The 22,309-nt window shown below is 53.8% G+C and overlaps 3 protein-coding genes and 1 long non-coding RNA gene across 11 annotated transcripts; 1 reads left to right on the top strand and 3 right to left on the bottom strand.

Moving 5' to 3' along the window:
- Positions 1 to 714: 714 nt before the first annotated feature.
- Positions 715 to 9,317, bottom strand: NDRG2 (NDRG family member 2). Of its 4 annotated transcripts, none has more exons than XM_040620690.1 (17): positions 9,298 to 9,317; positions 7,661 to 7,727; positions 6,882 to 6,962; positions 6,518 to 6,559; positions 6,024 to 6,129; positions 5,673 to 5,793; positions 5,425 to 5,487; positions 4,392 to 4,452; positions 4,084 to 4,170; positions 3,884 to 3,940; positions 3,609 to 3,712; positions 3,099 to 3,143; positions 2,755 to 2,806; positions 2,435 to 2,482; positions 2,150 to 2,185; positions 1,947 to 1,998; positions 715 to 1,704 (listed from the first exon to the last, which is right to left on the bottom strand). In XM_040620690.1, exons 3-17 carry the CDS (start codon positions 6,954 to 6,956, stop codon positions 1,538 to 1,540), a joined length of 1,116 nt encoding a protein of 371 aa, XP_040476624.1. In that variant the 5' UTR covers positions 6,957 to 6,962; positions 7,661 to 7,727; positions 9,298 to 9,317; the 3' UTR covers positions 715 to 1,537. The 4 variants fall into 4 exon arrangements, with proteins under 4 accessions (XP_040476624.1, XP_040476623.1, XP_040476625.1 ...); XM_040620689.1 differs by lacking the exon at positions 9,298 to 9,317 and adding an exon at positions 8,662 to 8,736; XM_040620691.1 differs by lacking the exons at positions 6,518 to 6,559; positions 9,298 to 9,317 and adding an exon at positions 8,662 to 8,735.
- TPPP2 (tubulin polymerization promoting protein family member 2) lies at positions 9,026 to 19,393 on the top strand. Of its 5 annotated transcripts, none has more exons than XM_040620693.1 (6): positions 9,026 to 9,125; positions 11,747 to 11,942; positions 12,509 to 12,742; positions 13,416 to 13,657; positions 13,907 to 14,060; positions 19,048 to 19,393. In XM_040620693.1, exons 3-6 carry the CDS (start codon positions 12,668 to 12,670, stop codon positions 19,273 to 19,275), a joined length of 699 nt encoding a protein of 232 aa, XP_040476627.1. In that variant the 5' UTR covers positions 9,026 to 9,125; positions 11,747 to 11,942; positions 12,509 to 12,667; the 3' UTR covers positions 19,276 to 19,393. The 5 variants fall into 5 exon arrangements, with proteins under 5 accessions (XP_040476627.1, XP_040476628.1, XP_040476629.1 ...); XM_040620694.1 differs by having other exon boundaries at positions 9,068 to 9,125; positions 11,742 to 11,942; XM_040620695.1 differs by lacking the exon at positions 19,048 to 19,393 and adding an exon at positions 14,809 to 15,082 and having other exon boundaries at positions 9,068 to 9,125; positions 11,742 to 11,942.
- On the bottom strand, positions 16,769 to 17,912 carry RNASE13 (ribonuclease A family member 13 (inactive)). Its single transcript, XM_040620697.1, has one exon. The coding sequence runs from the start codon at positions 17,171 to 17,173 to the stop codon at positions 16,769 to 16,771; it is 405 nt and encodes a 134-aa protein (XP_040476631.1). The 5' UTR covers positions 17,174 to 17,912.
- A 642-nt stretch (positions 19,394 to 20,035) lies between the features above and the next one.
- Positions 20,036 to 22,309, bottom strand: LOC103681528. Its single transcript, XR_005832015.1, has 3 exons — positions 22,107 to 22,309; positions 21,219 to 21,391; positions 20,036 to 20,380 (listed from the first exon to the last, which is right to left on the bottom strand). It is a non-coding gene; the product is annotated as an uncharacterized LOC103681528 (long non-coding RNA).

Here is a 22,309-nt window from a genome sequence, read left to right as displayed (position 1 = left end):
CAAAAACAATAGAAAGTACCTTCCCGTTTTTTACTTCTTGTGCCCCAAGAGCCCAAGAATCAGCCTGCCACGGCCACAGAGTATCTGAGGTCCTCTTGATGAGTATCGTGCAACTTGTTGAAAAGCTCCTCAGAGAACCACAGACATAGTGTGTTCATTAAACACACCGAATTCTTGGCTTCATGGGGGAGGAGGACTCCTTAGAGGAAATTCTCCTTTCCTCCTTTGGGCTGTTACTCTCCTGAAGGAGTCTTCAGATTGGGACCAACTATGAGCAACACAACCTCTCGAGTAACTGTGTGGGGCCTGGTCTGCGCATTGTACTGAACCGTCTAAAATGGAATCTAGGTGCCCCCTAGGGAGGATCCTATAGGAAGATGATCACAAGATGTCCTTGGACACTTCAGGCAGCATTCTGTACTTCCTTCTTAAGATCATGATGTTGGTGACATCTCTGAAATCCTATGGCATTTCTCAAGGATCCATAACTAATAAGGAAGTCTTGTAAGACCTAAGTAGCTCCTCTCTTCCCAAAACTTGGAAATACTATCAATAGCAAGGATAATACCATCCTATTGGAACAGGGGCGCGTGCCTATGTAGTCACATTCCATGGGGTATCCAGGCCATACCTGAGAAGAGAATGTGAGTTGGGTAGGGGGAGGGTGGGAAAAGGGGCACAATGCAGGCATACTCAGACAAGGAAGAACCACACTCAGTTCCTCTACAGTTTATTGTTACAGCAGAAGTTGTGGGACACAGGAGGGCACCCTCCACACATAACGCAGTGTGGGCAGAGCCCCAAGATAGCCCTTCCCACCCCTATGCCAAGCGCCAAGCAGCCCTGCTCCAGCTTAGCTCCCTCCCCCTCCCACTCTAGACACACACTGTCTAGACAGCTACCAAAGTTAGTGCAGCCAATGGCCCCAGGCCCCTTCCTATTGCCCCAGCTCCAATCCTTCCCTCACGCTTTTTCATTGCCCACCACTTCCCATTCCAACTTCCGTTTCACACACCGGATGTTTCTATCCCATCCTGAGGACCACTAACCCACCAGCAATCCTCCTCCGACACACATTCATTTAGGCCCATACTCTTCAGAGATCTGAAGGGTTAATGAAAAGCCATATCAGCTTTGGTGAATGGAGTCGCAGCCCCAAGTCCCCTACCCTTGCAATGGGATAAGTAGGGAGAGTCTGATGGAGGCACCATGGGGCAACTACAACACCCTCTTATCTCTTATCTATGGACACCTAGATTAGGGAGAGGGAACACATGCCCTCTCCACCTTAACACCAAAATGAGGGAGAGGGATAATTCAGGGGTCTGGGTCCCTAAGAGATATTAGGACATCTCTCCCAGGATCTGAGGGGAATCACAGGTTAGAGGTCAAGGTTAGGGTAGCAATCGAAGATCAAGGTCATCTCCCCACATGATCTGCCCATCTTCCCTTACTCTGGCCCAGTGCCCTGTGCACCTCCCAGGTTAGTGCTGGGGGAGGTGAGGGCTGGGTCCTACACCAGGGCAACAAAGGTCATTCAACAGGAGACCTCCATGGTATGCCCCGGGGGTCCTGAAGGGAGAGTCCCAGACTCGCTGCTCTGGGACAGGGTGCGAGAGCGGGACCGGTTGCCATCAATGGACGCTGCACTGGTCAGGGAGGCTGTGCGCGATCGTGACAGGCGAGTCATGCAGGATGAGGCCACTGTGGAGACAAAAGCATAAGCAGGCAGGAAGACAGGAGGTGGGAAAGAGAGGCCGGCAACTCCAAGTGGGGTGCTTGGGTGGTATGAGAGTAACTAATGGGGCTGGGGGTGGGGGTCTATGATTCGGCAGATGGTGGTAAGTCCCAGAATTAGCCTGAAATGGTTCCCCACCCTCACTGCCCATCCCTCCTCTGTGCAGCAATTCCCTGCTCTCATGATAGCCTCTGACCCCTATACTCACTGTAGCCCATGCCTTGCAGGAAGTACTTGAAGGCCTCGGTCAGCTTGCCTGGCTGCGGAAGTAAGATGAGGAGAGGTGGACAGTGAGGTGAATTCAAAGCAGAGCTGGAGCCCAAGGCCATGGCGGGGTGGGGGTGGGGGGAGTGGCAAAGTATATATTTCAGTACCACTAATATCCCATCTCACGAGGACAGCGGTACTCACCTGAGTCAGCTGGGGCTGACCTCCAGAGTCGGCCATCTGTTCAGGAGATGGGTGACAGCCATCCAGAAGAAGTGACACAGACATAAATACAAGCAGCCATGCCAAGAGGTAGGAAAGGTTCTCTCTTCCCTAGCTTCCCCACACCAGGCCCTGAGGGTATGTTTTCTTTATCCACCCCACTTGCTCCTAGGCAGGACCTTAAGGCCTGGAAACCGAATCTAGGGAGGGTCTATGGCTCTGGACAGGGGGCCAGGAGTCAGGCGGGCCTGGAGTAGGGTTACTGACCTTGAGAAAAGAGGTCTGGGTGGGGTCCAGCTTTGAGTTACACTCCACCTGGTGTAAGCAGGAGGCTGAATGAATGATGTCATACTCCCTGTGGCCTCTCCCATCCAAGGGACCCAGGGACCCCAGGGACCCAAGGACCCAGATCCCAGTTCCTTTCCCATCAGCCCCATGCCCATCTCATTCTTACCAGGAATCAACCTCTTAGGCCCCACAGTTGCTCTCCCAGTTCCAAACAGAGATTGCCTCTTGGCAAGACACCCCTCTGACGACCACCCGAGGACTCCAATCCTCCCTCACCCACCCCAAAATTCTCTACTGACCACTGCATCTTCATGGGGTGCTTGATCTCCTACCACCAGCATCACAGGGCACCTAGAGGCATAGTGTCAGGGAGGAGAAGGTGAGCCCCTGCTATTCCCTCACCCGCCTCCCAGAAGAGCAGCTGGAAAATGTTTGGCTCCAAAGAGGAAACAGTCTTCTGAACCCCACTGGCCCTTCCAAGACAACCCAAAAGGGGAAGACTAGAAGGTGGGATTTGCTTCATAGAATAGGGTGGGAGATGAGGAGAAAATTCCCTGTTAAAAGACTTTCCCTCTTCTAAAGGATATAAGCACCTAGGGAAGATCCAGGGAGAGAGGCAAAGCTTTATCTCTTAAAGCCTTACTTGAGGGTGACAGCACCTCCACGCTCAAGGTTCAGGTCTCGGCGGCTAAAGAGGGGTTCAAAGAAGAGCAGGAATTTTAGGCAGGCATCACCAGACATCCAGATGGAAGCCACCTCCTCCTTGAGGAACCTATCTTCCTCCCAAAAATTATGGTCAACTATTAACAATTAAAAGTGGGAACCAAAGGGGAAAGTGGCAGGCAGGCCTCAAATCCCTGTGGTCACTTGTACCCCAGGTCCCTGGCCGGAGGGCAGTGAAGGGGGAGGAAGGGCACAAGGAGAAGAGATCATCTCACTTCTGGAAATCCAAAATCCCAAGGGAAGTAAACAGAAAAAAGGGGGCAGCTCCTTACAATTCACCCCACGGGGTCTGGCCCGCAGCTGCCCAGCTGCGCACCAAATCTTGCCCCCCTCGCGCCGTGTGAGTCCCGGACTTCCCTCTCCTCCTCGCCTCCCCAGGATGCGCGGCTGCTGCCTGTACCTCTCCCCCGCACGCGCACCCCGCTCTCACTTGTTGTAGCTGTTCCAGTACAGCTCGATGTTCTCCAGGTTGGGCGCGTGTGTAATGATATGCCTGTACTTCTGTATCAACTCAGAATTTCCAGACAGCTCCTCCTGACGGAAGGAAAAGGGGAAACTAGGGTTGAGAAGTCAATAGTTACTGGATGAGAAGAGGCAAGCTTTCTTCCCTCCCCAGATCCCGTCCCATCTAAGGAAGTCACCCCAAGCATTCGAGCCCCTGCCGGTCCCCTCTACTTCTTTCATCTTCCACAAACAACCACTTACCTGGCTGAAAAGATGTCCAAGGATCATCTCCGGAATGGAAGAGGTGAGACCTGTTAGCTATGAGGAAAGGCAGGTGAGCAAGCTCAGGATACTCTGAGGAAGAGAGACCCAGGCTAAAAAGTGACACATCTTTCCTGCTGCACTCCCCGTCCCAAGGGCCCCCCCCCACCCTAGACCTCACCACACAGGCCCCTCCAAACCTTGTGGGCTGCCCAGTCCATCCAGCCCTTGGCATTGGGATCAATGTTGATGAGGACAAGACCCTCGACCGTATCCGGGTGGGTAAGCTGAGGAGTAGCAGAAAGAAGGGAAATCAGAGGCTAGGCGGGGCCTTATTCCCTTCCCGCTGAGCTCCAGCCAGTTTGAGGCTCCCCTGGGGCCTGCCCCCCACCCTTATACCCAAGTTCTCCCCACAAACACACTCTAGCAAACAACATTCTCCTCATCAGTCATGGGCCTTAAACCTGCCTTCCCCTTGTCTGGGTTTGTTTGTTTTTTCATTTCTTACGGTATATCGTGACAGGACGTAGGCTCCAGCTCCAACACCAACTCCAATTACTGTGGAGAAACTGCGAAAGAGAAACGTGTATCTAATGGGCCCTGGTGTCCAAAACTTTAGCTCCCAGACTCCTCACCCTCCCTCCCAAGGCCACACACACAAAGGACAGAGCGCAACCTTCCCTGGAGGGACGCAACGAAGGAAGGTGCCAGGAAGGTGCCGAGGAGCTAACCGTTGACACTGGTCGCCAGTGTTAGGTCCCTGAAATCTACCTCAGCTCTCTCTTGGGGAGCTAGTATCTTGAAAAGAAACACCCATCTGCCAAGCAGACACTGTTTTCCTACATAGCTCTGTGTCCATTTTCAATTCTCAGGAGCTAGTTCGACTTGTTCTGTTTTAGTTCCTGGTTCCTTGTAAGGAACCGGGAAGAAGGGAACTTGAAGCAAGATGGGAAAAAAAAAAAGAAAGAAAAGACACAACTTCAGTGAACAGGGAGAACAGGGGAAAACAGAGCCAACAAGGTGAACCCGAGCTGCCCAGGGCCCGGGTGCCCAGGAAAAGTGGAGCCAGGGCCAGAAGCCAGGAGTCGTCAGCACTCAGCGTGCATTCCACAGAGGCTCACCGGGCTTTCCCTTCCTTCTCCCACCCTCCCTCACACCCAGGGCTCCCGGGCACCAGGTGTGTGTCTGGAGGAGGGGAAGTGGGAGGAAAAGAGACAAGTCTATCTGGCTCCTTGGGATTCTGTCATCCGCCTCTTCCTCTCTACCTTCCAGATCCGAGAAGCCCCTCCTCAGCCTGAGGCAGGGCCACGCAGAGCCGCTTCCTTTTCCTGCCTCTATCCATCAGGACTGCTCTGCCGACTCAAGCCATTTCCAAACCTACCCCTCTTCTTCTCAACAGTCAGGTGGAGGCACAGAGGAGGAAGGATCTATCTAGGCCAGAGGCCACAACTTGCCCAGGAACCCTCGGGGACAGAGGAGTTCTAAGGCCCCCTTGTGCCGGACGGAGAACTCTGGTTTGGAGGGGTCCCCAGGCCTCTCACTTTAAGTACTGCAGGATGCAAGGGATCATGTCCGCAAGCTGGTCCAGAGATGGGTACTGGTATCTGGGGAAGAGAAGAACGTTAAGGAAAACACCAAGCTGCCCCCCAGTGCCCTGCACCTCAGGGTGCCCTACTCACCCTCTCCCAGAGTCTCCACTGTCTCCCCTTTCCTCCTCCCCTGGTCCATTCTTCCCCGCCCCTGCCCTGTGCCTCGAAGCCTGGTGAGGAGGGAGGGAGCTAATTCTCACCCCAAAGGGAACACAGGAGCCCCCTCTTCCATTCCAGGGGCATCCACATGAACCCGCACGAAGTTCTGAATGATTTCCTGCATGTCCCCGAATTGAAACAGCGACTGGAAGCAAGATTTATCTAAAGAGAATCCCCACCACCCCGACAGTAGAATCAGCCAGGGAAAAGCATCCCCAAGTCTGAACCCACCCTCTTTTTTTTATGCCATAGTCAGACCAGGACAGAACTCCCCCTCGATATGCCACATGGCTCCCTTCCTGCCCGTGCTGACCTTTCCCCTTCCCCTGGGGTTTTACCCTTCCCACCAGCCTCTTCCCAGAAAGGAGCGGTGGGGAAGCTCAGGTCCTTACAGTTGAGTCCCACATCGTGGTAGGTGAGTATCGCCGGGCGTTTGGGTTTGGGGGTGCCATAGACAGTAAAAGTGACAGAGCCATAAGGTGTCTCCACAGAGTGAGTCTGCAGAAAAACGGTCACCATCAGGGAGGAGTCAGGCTGAGAGGAAAAAAAGGCTGGAGAAGGATGCCCACAAAATCCCACAAAAGTCGGGGATTTGGGGTGGGGAGGGGCAAAGAGAGGAGACAGGCACAAAGAATTAAAAATAGGATCAGCAAGAATTTGGTTCTGGTAGATAAAAAAGTAGAAAATGATTCCGAGGGTGGAAAAGAACCCTAAAGGGTGGGAGAGCGCTAAGGAACTGTGAGAAGGAGGAAGGAAGGGAAAGGAGAGATGGGGAAGGGAAAGGACTGGACTGGAAGGAAAGGGAGCAGAGAGGGGAGCAGCCCTCTCCTGCCCGGGAGAGAGAACCCCTCCTCCTGCCCTGGGACGGCAGCCCCCAAGCTGTTACCTGTCCCTGGTCCAGGAGGATTCGGGCAGCTAACTCAGCCTCCTGGAGAGACACACATACGTACACACACACACACAGATACACGCAGAGACACACAGCCATGTCGAGTCACAGATGGAGAGAGACACAGATAAAGAAAGGTAGAGACAGAAAGAGATGACACAAACAGACAGGAGAGGATGAAGGTTAGTGCAGTGACAGGACAGAGGCCTGGACTCCCGTTGTGGTCTACGGGGGAGAGACATGGGTACAGGTGGAGAAAACGGGGCTGTGGGTTAGAATGATTATGGGTTCGGGAAGGCAGGAGGCGAGGGGGATGCCTGCAGGTCTGGAATTCGGGCCTGGGAGTCAGGGGTCTCATCACCTTGGCCACCTCGGGCGTCTGCCCTGGCAACAGCGGCTTCTCCTCGGTGATCTGCACCTCCTGCAGCTCCGCCATGGTGGCCTGGGAGGACGAGGAGACGCCATGGCTGGGGAGGCTGCTCCCCGCGTCTCCTACACCTGGCTTCCTCTCTCAGCCCAGGGCAGTGCGGGGCGCAGAGGGCATCAGGACACGCACGGGGCCTCTCCTCCCCCCCGGCTCCACGTCCAGGCCGCTGGGAAGGAGGGCTGGTGGCCGATGACTCAGGATACCCCTTCTCTTCCCACTGGCCATCCCCACGGCTGCCCCTCAACCCCCACACCTTGGGAACCCCCTCTTCTGTCCTGGATGGAAATACCAGGGTGGGGCAGGAGTGCAGCTCTGGTTTCCCAGGCTCTATTTAGGGACCACCCCACACTCCCAGAGTTAGGCAGGGATGAAACTTGTGGCTCCTGACTGGGTACTCCGAAGATACTGAGGGATGGAGTAGTGAGAGTTCCTAATTAACTGTGACCTTCAACTAAGCCTCAAGGTCAGCCCCTCAAAGGGAAAGGGGCTAAAAGTGACCCGAGTACCATGACCAAGAGGGGGAGAGGGAAACAAAAAGAACAAGGGGCACCTGTGTCCAACTGACCCAATACTTCCTTCCCTTCCTCCCAACATTCTCCCTCCCGACTGTGAATAAATTAGCATACGTTCAACCTTAGTGGGGCTGGTGAGGAGCAGAACACCTGTGCAGCTCGACAGTTAAGAGCCTGCAGCCTGGGGGTGGGGTCACTTACTAGGCTCCTATTGGCTGGATGCAGTGGGGTTAGGGGTCAGGGTTCTCTCTCCTCCTGGCTCTGGGGTCTGAGAAAACAAGGCAATGAGGTGAATGACATGGGAGACAGACGCTGGGTCCTTTAGGGACAGAAAGCCTCAGCCAAGATCTAGACTACCTGGGTCACTAACCCTCCCTAATCTGTACCCACGAGTCCAATGAACACGTCTTCTCTAGGCTTCAGCTAGAATCAATATAGGCTGGAGGGGCCTGCGGGGCAACGTGGAGAGCAGGTATCATCAGTCCAGGCTGGGGGAGGAGAGAAGGAAGTGCTGATGTGGAGGAAAGAGCGTGGCTTGTGTCGGAACCTCTGGATTCTAGTCCCGGCTCTGCTGCGAAGGGTGTGACCTTGGCCCACTCAGTTACTTCCCTTGGCTTCGATTTCCTATTTGCAAACTAGAAGTAGGGACTAGGGGATCCTCAAGATTTTTGACAGCTCTCCAGTGAGATGAGCATAGCTGAGCATGACTGTTTTCCCAGTTAAACGTTTAAAAACAAAATTTAAAAAGCCTCGTGCCTTCGCGTCTCTCCTCCACCCAGTCTCGGTGTGGGTCCCGCGAGCGGAGAAGGGGAGGGAGGGCGGCCCCACAGTCTCCTCCCAGCCTCCCCGACGACCCGCAAGGGCCGAGCGCCAGCTGGGAAGGGATGGGTAGGACCGATGGGACCGACCGGGCCCAGCGCCCGGGACCTGTCCCTACTAGTCCCAACGCTGTCCGTCCGCGTGGGGACCGACACCGTCGCGCGGCCGGCGAGGAGCGCCCCGGACGCTGGACACAGCCTCACGCACGCCCCAAACACGCCCTGCAGCTCGCGGAGCCTCCGCCTTTGTGCGCCGCAGCCCGGCGCCCCTCCTTGGGGGCCTCTTCCCGCGGGCGGTCAGCTCCGGGGGCTGGGATCCACCCGCCCACGCGCCCGGCTGGCGCCATCCAGGCCCTGCGGCCCCTCGCCCGCCCCTCCCCCTACCTGCTGCCGCCGCGGCCGCTTCCACCTTCACTTGCCTTTGACTCCCCGGCCCGCCCGGCTCGGGCTCCCCACAGACCCGCCCCCGGCCCGCCCCAGCCCGCCCACGGGCCGACAGCTCCCTGCGGATCCGCCCCAGACCCCCAGTAAACCCCGCCCCAGGCTGTGCGCCGCTCAGGGAGGGGCTGTGCTGGGGGCCCTAGGGGTACTCTAAGGGAAACAAACTGCTGGGTGCCTCCGCGCTCCCCACCACATCCCCCCGCGACCAGGCGGTAGTGGGGCGTGCGCGGATCCCTTAGTCCTGCGGGGGATCCCCACGCCCGCCCTCAACACCGCCCCCACCCGTGACCTGGATCTGCCTATCGCACTGTGGTTCCTTCTTTCGCCCCCAGACTCAGTAGCGGGGACGGGTGGTGGGGAGACGAACCCGGGGTGCTGACACCCCATGATTTCGACTCGGCTCGCGGGTAAACACAGCTAGGTTGAGGAAGGAGGAGGTGGGCGGGGATCGCCGCTGAGGAGGCGAGGGTCTTGCCGGCTGGGAGGGGCAGGTGTGCCAGCACCAACGGAGCGCGGCAGGGGTGGGGGGCCGTCGGGGGCGCAAGAGTTTCAACTTCGGGGTGCCCAGGGTCCTGGTACCTCCTCTCTCTGTTGCGTCCCAACGCCTGCTCTCGGCTGCTCCCTGAGAAGTTGGAAAACAAGGCGGGGGGGGGCGGGGAATGCGGGGGGCCGCTATAAATAGAGGGAGATCGCAGGAGGGGGGAGAGGATGGCCAACGGGGACTCCCGGGTCAAGGCCCCAAGGGGGGGCGGAGGAGGGGCCAGGGACCCCCAGGGGCTCTGACTCTAGGGTAAACAGGCGCGGGGGCGGAGTTAACTCTGCGGGGGTGGAGTGGGGGCTTGGGGAGGACTCTGTGTCCCGGGCTGGAACCCAAGAGACCCTGTGGCTTCGGCGCTAACCCCTCCTAGTCCGGCCCGGAGGAGGGTGAGACAAGCTCGGCACGGCTGAATCTCAGTGCCCAGGAGCTGGTTTCTCAGGGACTGCTGCGTGTCCCTCCCGGGGCCCGGGGTGGGTTTGCAGTCCTAGACCCCTCACTCACCCTGTCCCCCCCCCCCACCGTAGATGCATCCTCCCTGTGCCCCTAGAGGAAGGCCATCTGGAATGGGACAGTTAGGAGAGGTTCCCTCGGGTTCCGAAGTTGTCTTAGGCACAAGGAAACCAGATTGAATATCTCCCCACCTGCACCCTTCCAGCACCCCCTCCCCACCAGGGTCCCCACTCCATCTTCCTTAAGCCTGGTTCCTGAGTTACCATTTCGGGGGCTGGGCGGCAGGCCAGTTGGGAACAATGGCCAATGGAACTAGAGCTGCCAACCGCAACACCAGCACAGACTGCCCCCCCAAGACCCCCAAATTACCCTCCCCCTCCTGCCTGGGAACCACCCCCCCCACCACCCTCACCACCCACAATCCTCTCCCATCCAAGGAACATCAATGCCCCTTTCATCCCCACTTGGCAGGGTCTACTGGAAAGAAGGAGGGGCCAAGAGGGAGGAGGTGACCCAGAGTAGGAGAGCTGATCAGGATCAAACCCGGCTTTCAACAACCTCACATCTAAAGGACCCCCGTACCTGCTCCCAATTTGGAGCACCGAAGTTTTCCTCTGTTCCCTTCCCCCACTCTCTTCATAACTGTTCCCCTCAGAAACTGGCCCAGAAGCTGGGCAACCCTGGCAGCTTGCCTGGTCCCCTCTCCCCTCTGGATGCCCGTTTAACACTCTCCTGGACAAGGAAAAGCCTGCTGGCATTAGGGTCATAGATAAAGCTGTGTAGGACAGGAGGGAGAGCTCACCAGCCCTCCTGGAACTGGGGAAGAAAAAATGCCCAGGCAAGGCTCTGATGTGTCTAAAGTAGTCTTTCTTGGAATAGGGGAGGGAAGGACCTGGAACTTCCAGCATCTAAATTCGTCTCTGGGTCAGGATGACTCAGGGGGAACCTGATAAGGGGCTTACTCAGGGGCGCGTGGCGGGCGGGGAGGTGGGAAATTTCCACTGGGATCTGTTTGCTGCAGCGGCCTAGGGGTCTCAGCCTCCCAGAGGCAGAAATGAGGCAGAAGCCCTAAGGTAGGCTTCGTCTCCGTAGGGCAGGTTCCAGCGCAGCCCAGCTGTAAGTGGCCCAACCAGGGTAATCTCTCTCTAACTTCCTTCCTTTGGGCCAGAAGCGGCTTCAAACTATACCTTCAGTGAAGCAACGGTTTTAAGTACCTACTGTGTGCAAGCCACTGTATGCACGCAATTCAAAGAAGGGTGACGGGTAGTCGTACCCTCTCTAGAAGCTTATGATGGATGAGGTGCGAGAAGTAATAAAAAATACAGAAAACGCTAAGAAAAATGATGCTTAGATAAGATTGTTTAGGCAATAAATTCTATGGCAATCATTTCCCACCCTTCTCAAGTGGGAGATCAGAGATTTCCCTCCCACCCGATGGTTTTAGTATCCTCTGATGGAGACAAACCACGAATTCAGCAATATTTTTAAATAAGTTTGTAGAGAATTCTTTTTTTTTTTTTTGTAAGATTTTAAGTAATCTCTACACCCAAGGTGGGGCTCGAACTTAAACCCCAAGATCAAGAGCCACATACTCTACTGACCACGCCGGCTAGGCTCCCCAGTTTGTATAGAATTCTGGCAATCATAACCCCTGTGTGTATAGCAATAGCTACGTGTGCAAAGCATATTATTTATTCAGTTGATGATTAATGTTCGTGTATGTATAGATTCCAGGGGCCCTTGCAAGAGTTCAGAACTCCCCTCCCCAGGAGACTACAGCCCACAGACTAAGAACCATTATCGTCGTATAATTCAGAAGAGGAAAAGGGTTTTGTTCCTACGGTGTACCTTTATGAGGAGTACAACCACGGCATATTTGAGTGGGAGAGAGGAACAGTCTATCCAGGAAGAAAGAGAGCATGAGGGAAAGTGTGAGGGCAGAAACACAGAAGTTACTTTGAAGAATTGACTGTTAGCTGCTGTGTGCAAGCTGCTTCCTATACGTTACCCCACAATACTATTATCGTCTTCCCAGTACAGGTGAGCAGCTGAATGAAGCTCAGAGATTTCTGAAACAGAAGCTTCAGTGACTTGCCCAAGGCCAGCCACCTAGTGCTGTAAATGACAAATCCACGACTCAGATCCCCACCCAGATTCATTCCACTCTGCTCTTGCCACACTGCGAGGCAGCCTATCAGGCCATACGGTCCCAGATGAAGAATAGCACTGATGAGAGGTGGGTGTTGTTTGGTAAAGTGTGGTCCTCATGTGAAAGTGCTTGAAGGACAGGCAGAGTCTTGGCACTGAAGATCCTTAGGGAGTACTTGAGAAGGATTAATGGATAAAAAATAGTTTTGTGAAAATTAATCTGATAGGTGGGTGATAAAGATGGATTGGGGGGGCATTTCATATAGGAGAGAGATTCGTTCGTTCGTTCTTTCTTTTAAAGACATTTATTTTAGGGGCGGGGGAGGGGCAGAGGGAGAGAGAATCTTCAGCAGACTCCCCATAGAGCCAGGGGCCCAACAATAGGCAGGCGCAATCCCACAACCCTGAGATCAGGACCTGACCTGAAATCAAGAGTTGGACACTCAACTGACTGAGCCATCCAGGTGCCCCTAGGAGAGATCCTTTAGAAACCAGGGAAATCAAGTAGATAGGAGACGACAAGGACTTGACTAAATGTGGGAGCAATAGGAATGGAAAAAAGGTTTATTAGACAAGGAAGTGACATTCATAGCAATTGGTGACTGATTAGAAGGAAAGGGGAGGGGAATCACCAACCTAGTTGCTCTGTTTTAGAATCCCTGAAGTTCATCCATCTATATGGCTTTTGGCCAGAGAACAGGCCTAAGAGAAACCCCTGAGGAACATCCCTGACCTGCACAGAAACTTATCTAGAAGATTTTCAGAGTCTGAGACTCACCCTCACCCTGACTTCACTCTCCTTGACCCACCCAGATGTGTTATACTCCAAGGCCTGTGCTATTTCCATGTTGGGCCCAACATTGGAAGCCATTTAAAGTTCTTACTGAGGTTGGTCTGCCAAAGGCACTGGGATTCTCCGTGTCGGTCACTATCTTGGGCTTGAGACTAAAAAGGAGGGCACTGCTGGACTGATGCAGGCCTGTTTTCATTAACCCCTTCCCTGGGCTCCTCTCAGCTTTTTGGGGCAGAGCATAAACCAATTTGACCAGGACCCAGAAGACTGGGTCAGACTGGGCTGGGATTATGAGGGAGAGCTTGATCAGCTGGAGAGACCAGAAGGTTGGCAACTTGCTCATTGTAGCATGCAAAGTGGGGAAATGAAAGGACCCTTCTCCCAAGACTAGGGCTGTAGCTGGGGCTGGAGGTGATGTCACATAAACACTGCTGACATCATAGAAGCTTCCCTCTCCTCCCCTGTCTGTTTCCCCATTGCCACACAGTCTCTCCAGTCAGCTGGCTCCCACATCCCTGCACACACATAAACAAAGGCTGTGAAGGGTCAGACACCATCCGGGTACTCTTAGGTGCACAAAAGTCTTAGGGAAGAGGGTGATAGCGGTGATTATTCAGTATGTAGGATCCACACTAGTACCACTAGTGCTGGGAACAGTAGGTGGGATGGGAGTGAGGGGGGAAAGGAAAGAGAGGGACAGGGAGGAGGGGCTTTGTTCCTATTACTGATCCTGATTTTATCCTAACCCCCATCCTTATTACTCCTCAGTCCTCCCTTCCCCTCCTCCTTCACCCCCAAGTCTCCCCCCGCACTGTCCTCCCCCACCTCCAGTTGATCATGGCATCAGAAGCAGGGAAAACATTCCAGCGGTTCGCTGTCTTTGGAGAATCATCAAGCAGTGGCACTGAAATGAACAACAAAAACTTCTCCAAGCTATGCAAAGACTGTGGCATCATGGATGGCAAGACAGTCACCTCCACTGATGTGGACATCGTATTCAGCAAAGTCAAGTAAGGGACCAGAGATGGGAGGTAGGGGCAGTGAGTAGAATCAGCAAGGCTGTGGAACATGGAAGGGTTCATGGAGCAGAACATGTGTAATGGTTCTACTAAGCACTTACTGGGTCCTTGGCCCTGTACTATTTCCTGTCCTCAGGACACTCAGTGTCAAGAGACCAAATCCGAGTAAGGGGAGGGTTGGACCTTGGAAGGTGATGAATTCATGTTCCAGAGTTTCTGGATTTCTGTCTGACTGACCAGGGCCAAGAATGCCCGAACCATCACATTTCAACAGTTCCAGGAGGCGATGAAGGAACTGGCCCAGAAACGATTCAAGGACAAGAACCCAGATGAAGCTCTGGAGAACGTTTATAAACTCATGGAAGGCAAGGATCCAGCTACCACTGGAGTTACCGTGAGTGACACGCTTTATCCCTCACACTTGACTCTACTTCTTTAGATCCCTGCTGCTGCTCCGGCCTCGCCTCCCATCTTCCAATGTCTCTCACCTCTGCCATTAGTAATACTGTAGGGAGACTAGGCAGAAAGCCTCTGGCTCCCTGTTGGCATCGAAACAGGCTTCAGAGATCATCTCGCAATTTCAGAGATGAGGAACGTGGTCCAGAGAGGGGTCCACATGTATTTTAATAGTAAAATTTAGACTTATTCCCAAGTGTCCAGGTGGCTTTGGGGGAACGCTGAGCGCAGAAGACTTGGTACGTGATCCCCACCCCTCTTCCTGCTCTTCTGTGAGGTGCAATCTCTGACCACCTGCCTCTCACCCACCAGTCTGTTCCCTATTTATCGTCTCTCTATTTTAAGTCCCCTCTCTACCCTAGGTTTCAAATAGGGCCCTCCCAGCAGAAGGGACCTTGCATATTGGGTCTGGGTTGAAGTCCTCTGGCTGCAGCCTGGTCAAAATAACTCCCTTAGAAATAGAAAAATCCACACACACCCCCATGCGTTCCCATACACCAAAGTCTCACGAGTGGCTGGCTCTTCAGTTCCCGTCCATGGCTGCACGTGGGCCCTAGAGAAAGCAGCCCCGTGCCAGTGGTAGAACAGAGCACTAGTACCAGCAGCATCAGAGGCCATCTTTGGAGAAGGGGTGTGACGGCGAAGGGGAAGGAGAGAGATCAGACCCGTCCTCCTCTGGCTTGCAGAAAGCAACGACAGTGGGTGGGGTGAGCCGGCTGACGGACACCAGCAAGTACACGGGCACCCACAAGGAGCGCTTTGACGAGAGTGGCAAGGGCAAAGGGGTCGCAGGACGGGAAGAGACGACCGACAACTCAGGCTATGTGAGTGGCTACAAGGGTGCTGGCACCTATGAGAAGAAGAGCAGCAAATAAGAAGCAGCCTCAACAACTAGGGTCAGCTAGTCCTCAACCCGGCATCTTCAACACCAGGGAGCCTAGGGAACAATAAACATCTGTGTGCAGCAGCCCGTGAGCTCTGTCTTCCATCAGGATGAGGGATAGATGGGCCCACCGATGCAGACAGAAGAGAGAGCCCAAGGAGTAGAGTTGCCAGTTCTGCGTCCTTTCTCTACTTAGCCTCATGCCTCCCCGCCAGAAGTTAGCATTCCCTTCAACAACTGCTTCTAAGAACAGAGCTGAGGAATATATTCGGGGTAAGAGACAAACCAGATGCGGAGGCAAAAGTACGTGCTCCTTTGCGTTCATACATTACTGGTATCTGCCGTCCTTATCTCCCAGAGGAGAGCAGCAGTCCTGATTTGACATAGTATGACTCAGACACCACCATCTAGACCCTTCCCTGTCCCTCTACCTTCCTCTTCTGTTGTAGTCCAGGTTTTGTTGGAGAAACAGAAGCCAGCTAGAATGGGCCAAGAATTTACTCAGTTTGATTCTTATTATGAGTTTGTGCTCGAGCTGGCTTTTAACAACCAGCCCAGCACTGAGTTTTACCCCACCCCACCTCCACCATGGCACACATGGAACAGAAGATCCCACTCACTGCTAAGTGTAGCCCAGGAAGACAACCAGAGGTGGGTGGCCTCCAGGACTCCAGGAGTAGGAGTTCTGGTGCGCTGAGGAAAAAGGAATGAAATCAGAACTGATTCTGATGTGTTTTTATATTTTTATTTTGAAATGACTAGAGTCGCAGGAAGATGCAAAAATAGTACAGAGAGGCCCCACATACCCTCCACCCCACTTTCACCCAATGGTTATATCTTATATCATTCAGATGTGGTTTTAAAACCTTCTGTTGACTACAGCCAGGCTCACCTCAGCCCTGTCCTGGCAGCGGCAGATCCTGGAGTCTGGGGGTGTCAGGAGGAGCTTTGGGGAGGAAAGGGATGCAGTAATCTTGGAGGGAACAGGTCAAAGAAGGTAACTTGAAACTCCAGTGAGCCACAGTGAGAAGGATGGAAGGAAAAAGGGTCAGAGAAAGGAAGATAGGGTGACTACAAGAGGTTCGGAATGTCAGGGAGAGACTACCCTGGGCTCTGTGGTAGAGGAGAAAGGAAAGAACAGGTGATGTGGAGAGAAGATCACTGATTTCATAGAGAGGAGCAGACTGGGAACTGAGGAGGGTTCCAGAGGAGTGAGGCTAGAACGCGTCTAAGGGTCTCAGAGAGATCCCTGTAGCTAGAGGGACCTGCTGTTAGGTGAGTGAGTGGAGAGTCCTAAGGGAGATGGGGAAAGCTGAGAAGAGGAAGGTAGTGGGGATGAGAAGCTGAGACATGGAGCTGGGTGCCTGTTGCCATGGTGTGAGCTGAGGCTCTGGGCCTCCATCCAGGATTCAGGATCTGGCCCAGTGGATGGAAAGTCACTGCCAACTGGACACAGTCAGCTTCTTGGGTGGGTAAGACTGTCTGTGGGAGAGGGAGGATGGTGGGGGGAAGAAAGGAGGTAAACAAGCTAGAAAGAGGCTACAAGGCGGTATGACTTTGCACGGTGACTGAAGCTCGGGACGTTTGTCCTACCTCCCTGGTCTGTTGGGAGGGGACCCTGCCTGCCTTTGAAGTCAGGGAGGAAGCCTTAGACCAGGGATCAGAGGTTTGGGAGTAGGGACAGGCTGGTGTGTGGGGGCAGTAGGGGGCCGTTCAGAATGAAAGCCTTCCTTTCCTAGTAGAGGCCGATGATACCTATCGGTTCAGAGCCTTTGGTTGGTTAGGGTGTCATTGTAGTGGCAGCTCATGGGCGGCTGTCCAGAGGCCAGAGAGCAGATCGTGACAGGGAAGGAGTCCTCTGTGACTGTACAGTATTCATTGTAATTCTCGCAGAAGCTGTCGCTGTCCAAACAGAAGCTCTTGATCTCTCTCCAGGGGGCATGCACCATATAATGGATTTGGGGGCAATACCAGCTCTGTTTTCTGCCCCGCACATAGGCCATGAGACCATTGCAATAGCCCTGGAACCCCTCTGGGTAGTTGACCCTGGGGTAGTCGATGTGTAACATGCGGAAGTTCTTGATGGCGATCTGCACCTTGATGTCCACGACCAGAGTTGGCCCTAGAACAAGCTGGAGAAACAGGACCCGGGCCACAGCCGGTGCCATTTCTCCTGCTGGTAGAGTTAAGTGGTTGGTGGCAGAGGAGGGTCTAGAGTGGCTGTCTGCCCCTTCCCAGAGCCTCCAGCATTCCCCCCGCCTTCCCCATGTGCCTTCCCCTGTACTTCAAAGATCATCTAACCCAGGTCCTCACGTCCCCAGAGAGAGGAGACATTTGCCCAAGATCACTCAGCTGGCTGGCCACCTTCAGGCACTCCCCCCACTCCTTCGGTCCACCCCAGGGTCTCAGCTTCCCCCAGTCTGTGAACTGTAACACTCACGGAATAAGAGGTCCAACTGGTCCTTGGGTGAGCGACTCGTCCCGATTATCCCCGGCTCTGGTCAACCTTTCTGGTAAAAAACGCAAAGGGGTCAGAAGGCACAGGCTGAACTATGATTCTCTGGCCGCTCTGGGGAAAGGACAGGAGCTGGAAGACCAGCGGGGCAGCAGCAGGAACTCTTCTAGCCTAAGGCCAAAGACCGGTGAGAAGAGGCTAGAGAGCTCTCTGGACAAAGACCAGTCTGGGAGGAGGGAGCGTCCCCTGAGTCCGAGGAGCCGCTGTGCTGAGCGGGTTGGATGGGTGGGAGGATAGAGACATTGCTGTCCGGTCTCTTTCTGTTGTCATCGGAACACTTAGTCCCAGCTCCTTGCCAGAAAGCGCCAAGTTCTTGGGGTTTCTTTGATGTCTTCTCTGCTCTGTAGGCCATGCCCCTGAGCAAAGGTGAGAAGGAAAGCACTGTCATGTTTCTGAGGAACAAAGTGCAGCTTATTCCTGACCCTCGGAGAACAGAGGGTCTGCAACTCATCCCACTCACCGGAGGCCACACACGCACACAAGGGCCTCCTACTAGAGTGCTGGGTGGAGAATCAGAGACCTCAGTGTGGACCCCCACAGTCGCCATCATCACGTCCACACCGATCCCAATCACGCTATCAGCCCACTCCCTCACCTACGACCTTGGGCCCTATCAGAGTCAGAGCGCTCCCAGAAACCTATGCATGCTGACCCCGAAGGCTCCAGCTTGTCGGGTGGGATGAGACAGCATAACCTGGACGTGAGGAAGTGTGGGCCCCCTGAGCCCAGAGAATCAGATTCTTACTGTAGTTTGTCATGTTGGGAAAGGGCCGACTCCTCACTCTCTTCGTCAACACCTGCTGCTTCATGAGAACTAAAGAGCCTGCTAGCCACAGCCCTTGACTTCCGCAGGCCTCTCCGCCTGGCCTCCCTGCAGGGTATATCGTCCGGGTTGTGGGCTTCCTTGCAGGACAACCTACCATCCTTGTCCTAGAGAATGGGAGTCAGGAGTCAGAACACAGACCCCCGAGTGTTCCAAGGCCAATGTGTAGTTTGGGGGTGGTGCAGAGTACTGGAGGCGTTGGGGGTACTGGCGTTGCTCGTGCATAGCCCCCTACGCTTGCCCTTCCTGACGGCGTGAACAGGAGTCCGACGCTGACCCCATCCTCCCCTCCGGTGTTGCCTGTCTCCCGTTTCCTCAGTTGCGATCTGTGATCCTGGACCCTTCCCCTTCCCTGACTCCCCCTGTGGGGAGGCAGTGGCTGCAAGGTGGTTAAGAGCAAGGCTATCGAGTCAGACCAGAAATCCTCGCTGAATCTTGGCTCTGCTGCTTACAGGCTGTGTGTCACCAGTCTACGTTTGTTAAAAACACTATAAATTGCAATTTCTTCATCTAGTAATGGGGGTGATATTTTCTACCTCACGGCAGTATTAGAATTCATTATGCTGTATATCAAGAGATTTCAGCCCAGTGCCTGGCACCTGGTCAGTACTCAAGATGAGCATGAGTCCATTAGTCACGCAGCCCTGACATCTAAGACTGTTCCGGAAACTGTCCCTTCCATCCCTGTCTCTTCCCCTGCTCAGGCTCTCCCCTCTCCAGGACACCACACGCTCTCCAACTCCAGTAAGGCTCTCCACCTCGTAGGACAGAGGACCCTCCATGACCTGACCCCCGCCATGTCCCCAACTGCATCTGCATCCTCGCCTGTTTCCCTCCCTTCACCTCCTCATCCTGGCTCACGCCGCCTCCTTTACCCGGGATGCTGTTCCTCACCTCCTCCCACTCTTACCCCATCACCTCCACTGAGCTAGCTCATGAGAAGGCTCAACCCGGAAATCCTGCTGAAGAAGCTTCTGCCCGAAGACCACGCCGGGGAAGCGCGCACGGCCAAGCCAGCGGCGGTGACGCCCGCGCGGGCCCTTCAGGCCGGGTCTGCAGGCCAACGCGGAGGGCAGCCTCGCGGTGCTGCGAGCCTGGCGGCCTCAAGTGTCGGTTTTGGGGACGTCGGCTGTTGTCCCCACCTCAAAGCACGCCGCCTCTTCCCTGGTTCCTCCAGGCTGCAGCTTCCCTGAGAAGAGGCTCCCGGTCTTCCCCTTCCTTCCTTCGCTACCCACCTGCCACCACCCAGCTCAGCACACACAGCCACAGAAACGGAGCAGCGCATCGGGGAGGAAAGAGTTCGGGACTTGAGATCAGATAACCTACTGAATTTCTGCTTCCTCGTCTCTCAAATGGGACGAGTACCTTCCTTACATCATGAGGCTGCAAGAAGAAAGTGAGATGGTCCGCATGAACCTGACTTTGAACCATCACACGGTGTATGAACAATGTGTAACTGGATGTGATCTCCTGGTTCTACGCCAGCTCGCTTTTTTCCCCAACTCAACATCAGCAAAGCCTCTCTTATTCCCCGGATGATCCGAGTGACCTCCCCCATCCCTGCTCTGCCAACGCAGAGCCTCCTCTGACACCTGACTTTATATCCATCTTCACGAAGCTTTCTATTATTAGCCATGCCCTGTGTGGATTACCTTAAATTTTTTTAAGTTTATTTTTTTAAGTTGTTAAATGCCACCTGAAAAGCACTGTGACAAATATGGGGGGCAGTATAAAGGTAAACAAAACAGCTTTGCCCAGACTACATTTATAAGTCAGCAAGAAAGACACACGTATAAGCATATGTTACAGAGGCCTGAGCACAGGACCAGGAAAGGTGCTGAGTGTGCGACGGGCCTTCGGGTTCCAGACTGCAGTTCTAGTGGCCCCGGTCTTTAAAATCCTGTCTGCGAGGTGCCGATCCATAGCGTTGCTGCTTCCATGCTGACATCCTTGTCATGGTTTCATCTGCTCCCGAAGCCTGAGATTCGTGGGATCCGTTGCCTCATTACACTGGGCTTTACATACACGGGAATTATCCTAGAGATGAAGAAACTAAGTTTGGGAGAGAGGGAGTAGTTTGCTCAAGGTCATATGTCTAATTTAGTAGCTCTCAATGGGGGGGGTGCAATCTGGTCATGTCTGGGGACAATTTTAGTTGTCACAACTGGGAGGGGCTGCTGGCGTCTAGTGTGTAGAGGCCAGGGATGTCGTTAAACATCCGACATTGTACAAGATAGCTCCCACAACAAAGAATTATCTAGACCAAATGTAAACAGTGCTGAGGTCGAGAAACCCTGGTCTGGGGCACCTGACTGGCTGAGGCAGAAGAGCACGTGACTCTTGATCTCAGGGTCTTGAGTTCGAGATCCACCTTGGGTGCAGAGATCACTAAAAACAAATAAATACACTTAAAAAAAGAAAAGAAAAGAAACTCTGGTCTAATGAGTGAATCAGATTTCCTAACAAGGGCAGAATTACTTATGCCTTATATATTGAAAAGGGTTGGCAAACCTCCAGAACTTAGAAATATTTTTGTTAGATTTTTTTAGTAGTGATGGTTTTTCTACCAGCAAGAGGAGCACTGAATGTTCACTGCTGAAACGACTTTTAAGTGGTTTTTCCCGTAAGGGGGACCCTCTGCCTATAGTCCTCTACACATCCGCTCCCTCCCTCCCTCCCCAGTGGTAAGCGTTTCCAGAACGTGTGGCTAGAGTGGCAGGTGCAGCTTACCACAATCTCAGTGGGGTCACTTTTTGCCCTGTCCAACCCAAATTGACCCAACCAGCATAGCATGTCATGGGCAGTTCCTGGGTTGTCCCTGAACCCAAAGGATTGCTTCATGCAGCTCAACCTTCTTGTCATGACTTCACCTCACCCCCAGGGTTGAAGTCCAGGAGCTGCACTGTCAGTTCCTCCATTCGCTAACTGGTGCTGAGGTTGCTGGTGGTTCCACCTGGGACTGAGATCGTTCAGGGGCACGATGAACGCCTTCTAACCCAGACGCTGAATCAGTTAAGAAGCATTTATATGCAAGGCACTAAGCTATCCCTGTGGGAAGTAGGAAAGAAGAATAATATCTCAATATCAGAAGAGTAACTTCTGAATATCGATAGTTTAAGCTGGAGGAACATGATAAATACGTATGAAGAAATAGCCGATGATTCAAGGCAGAACATCATACGTCTTGAAGACAGAATTGCAGGAATTTAGAGGGGGGAGAAGATCCCTCTGAATCGGAGGATCGGAGCAAATTTTCTGTGTGAGGGGCGGGTCATCCTGGGACCTTGGGATGGATCTCAAAGAATAGTTAAGAGTGGAGTAGAGATAAAGAGGATTATGAAAGGTATGTTTAAGAAAGTAGAGGAAACCAGCTTGGCTGGAACTGAGGCACTTCAGTGGAAGAAAAGTCAGAGACAAAGTTCGAAAGACGGGTTTGCCAAATTGTGGCAGACCTTGAAAATCAGGCTAAGGAATCTGCATTTTATTCTGGAGATAAAGGGGGAGCCGACAATGGCTTCTGAGATAGAGTGACCTAATGAGGCCTCTCAGCCCCGGGGCAGGTCCCCCTCTCCTGCATCCTGGCTTGTCTAAAGGCACTGGCTTGGGAGCCAAGGATTCCAACCTTCTGTCAGTGCCGCCTCCTCCAGACCCACAGCTGTTCCAGGAAAGGTCATGAGAATTCAAAGACCCAGAGCTAGTCCCACATCTGACCCCAACTTGCTGTTTGTTTCACTTTCCCTGTCTACAAAAAGGAGCCCATTACCTTTATTTATCCTAGAAGCAGCAAAATTAGGATAACAGAATTTGGATCTGCTCCTGCTTGGAGGGAAACTCTCATGGGCTTTCCATCGGTATCCAGAGGCTGTGTGGAACTCCGGAAGAGAGAGAGGCTGGCCTCTGAAAGGTGGGCACCAATCCAGGCCCGGCCCTCCTCTCGGCCAGCTCCCCGCACCCCCTCTCAGCACA

The sequence above is a fragment of the Ursus maritimus genome, unplaced genomic scaffold (genome assembly GCF_017311325.1).
Source record: "Ursus maritimus isolate PB19 unplaced genomic scaffold, ASM1731132v1 scaffold_36, whole genome shotgun sequence".
Classification (NCBI taxonomy): Eukaryota; Metazoa; Chordata; class Mammalia; order Carnivora; family Ursidae; genus Ursus; species Ursus maritimus.
The sequence above is the reverse complement of the archived record's forward strand: the minus strand, read 5'-3'. Positions and strand labels throughout refer to the sequence as shown.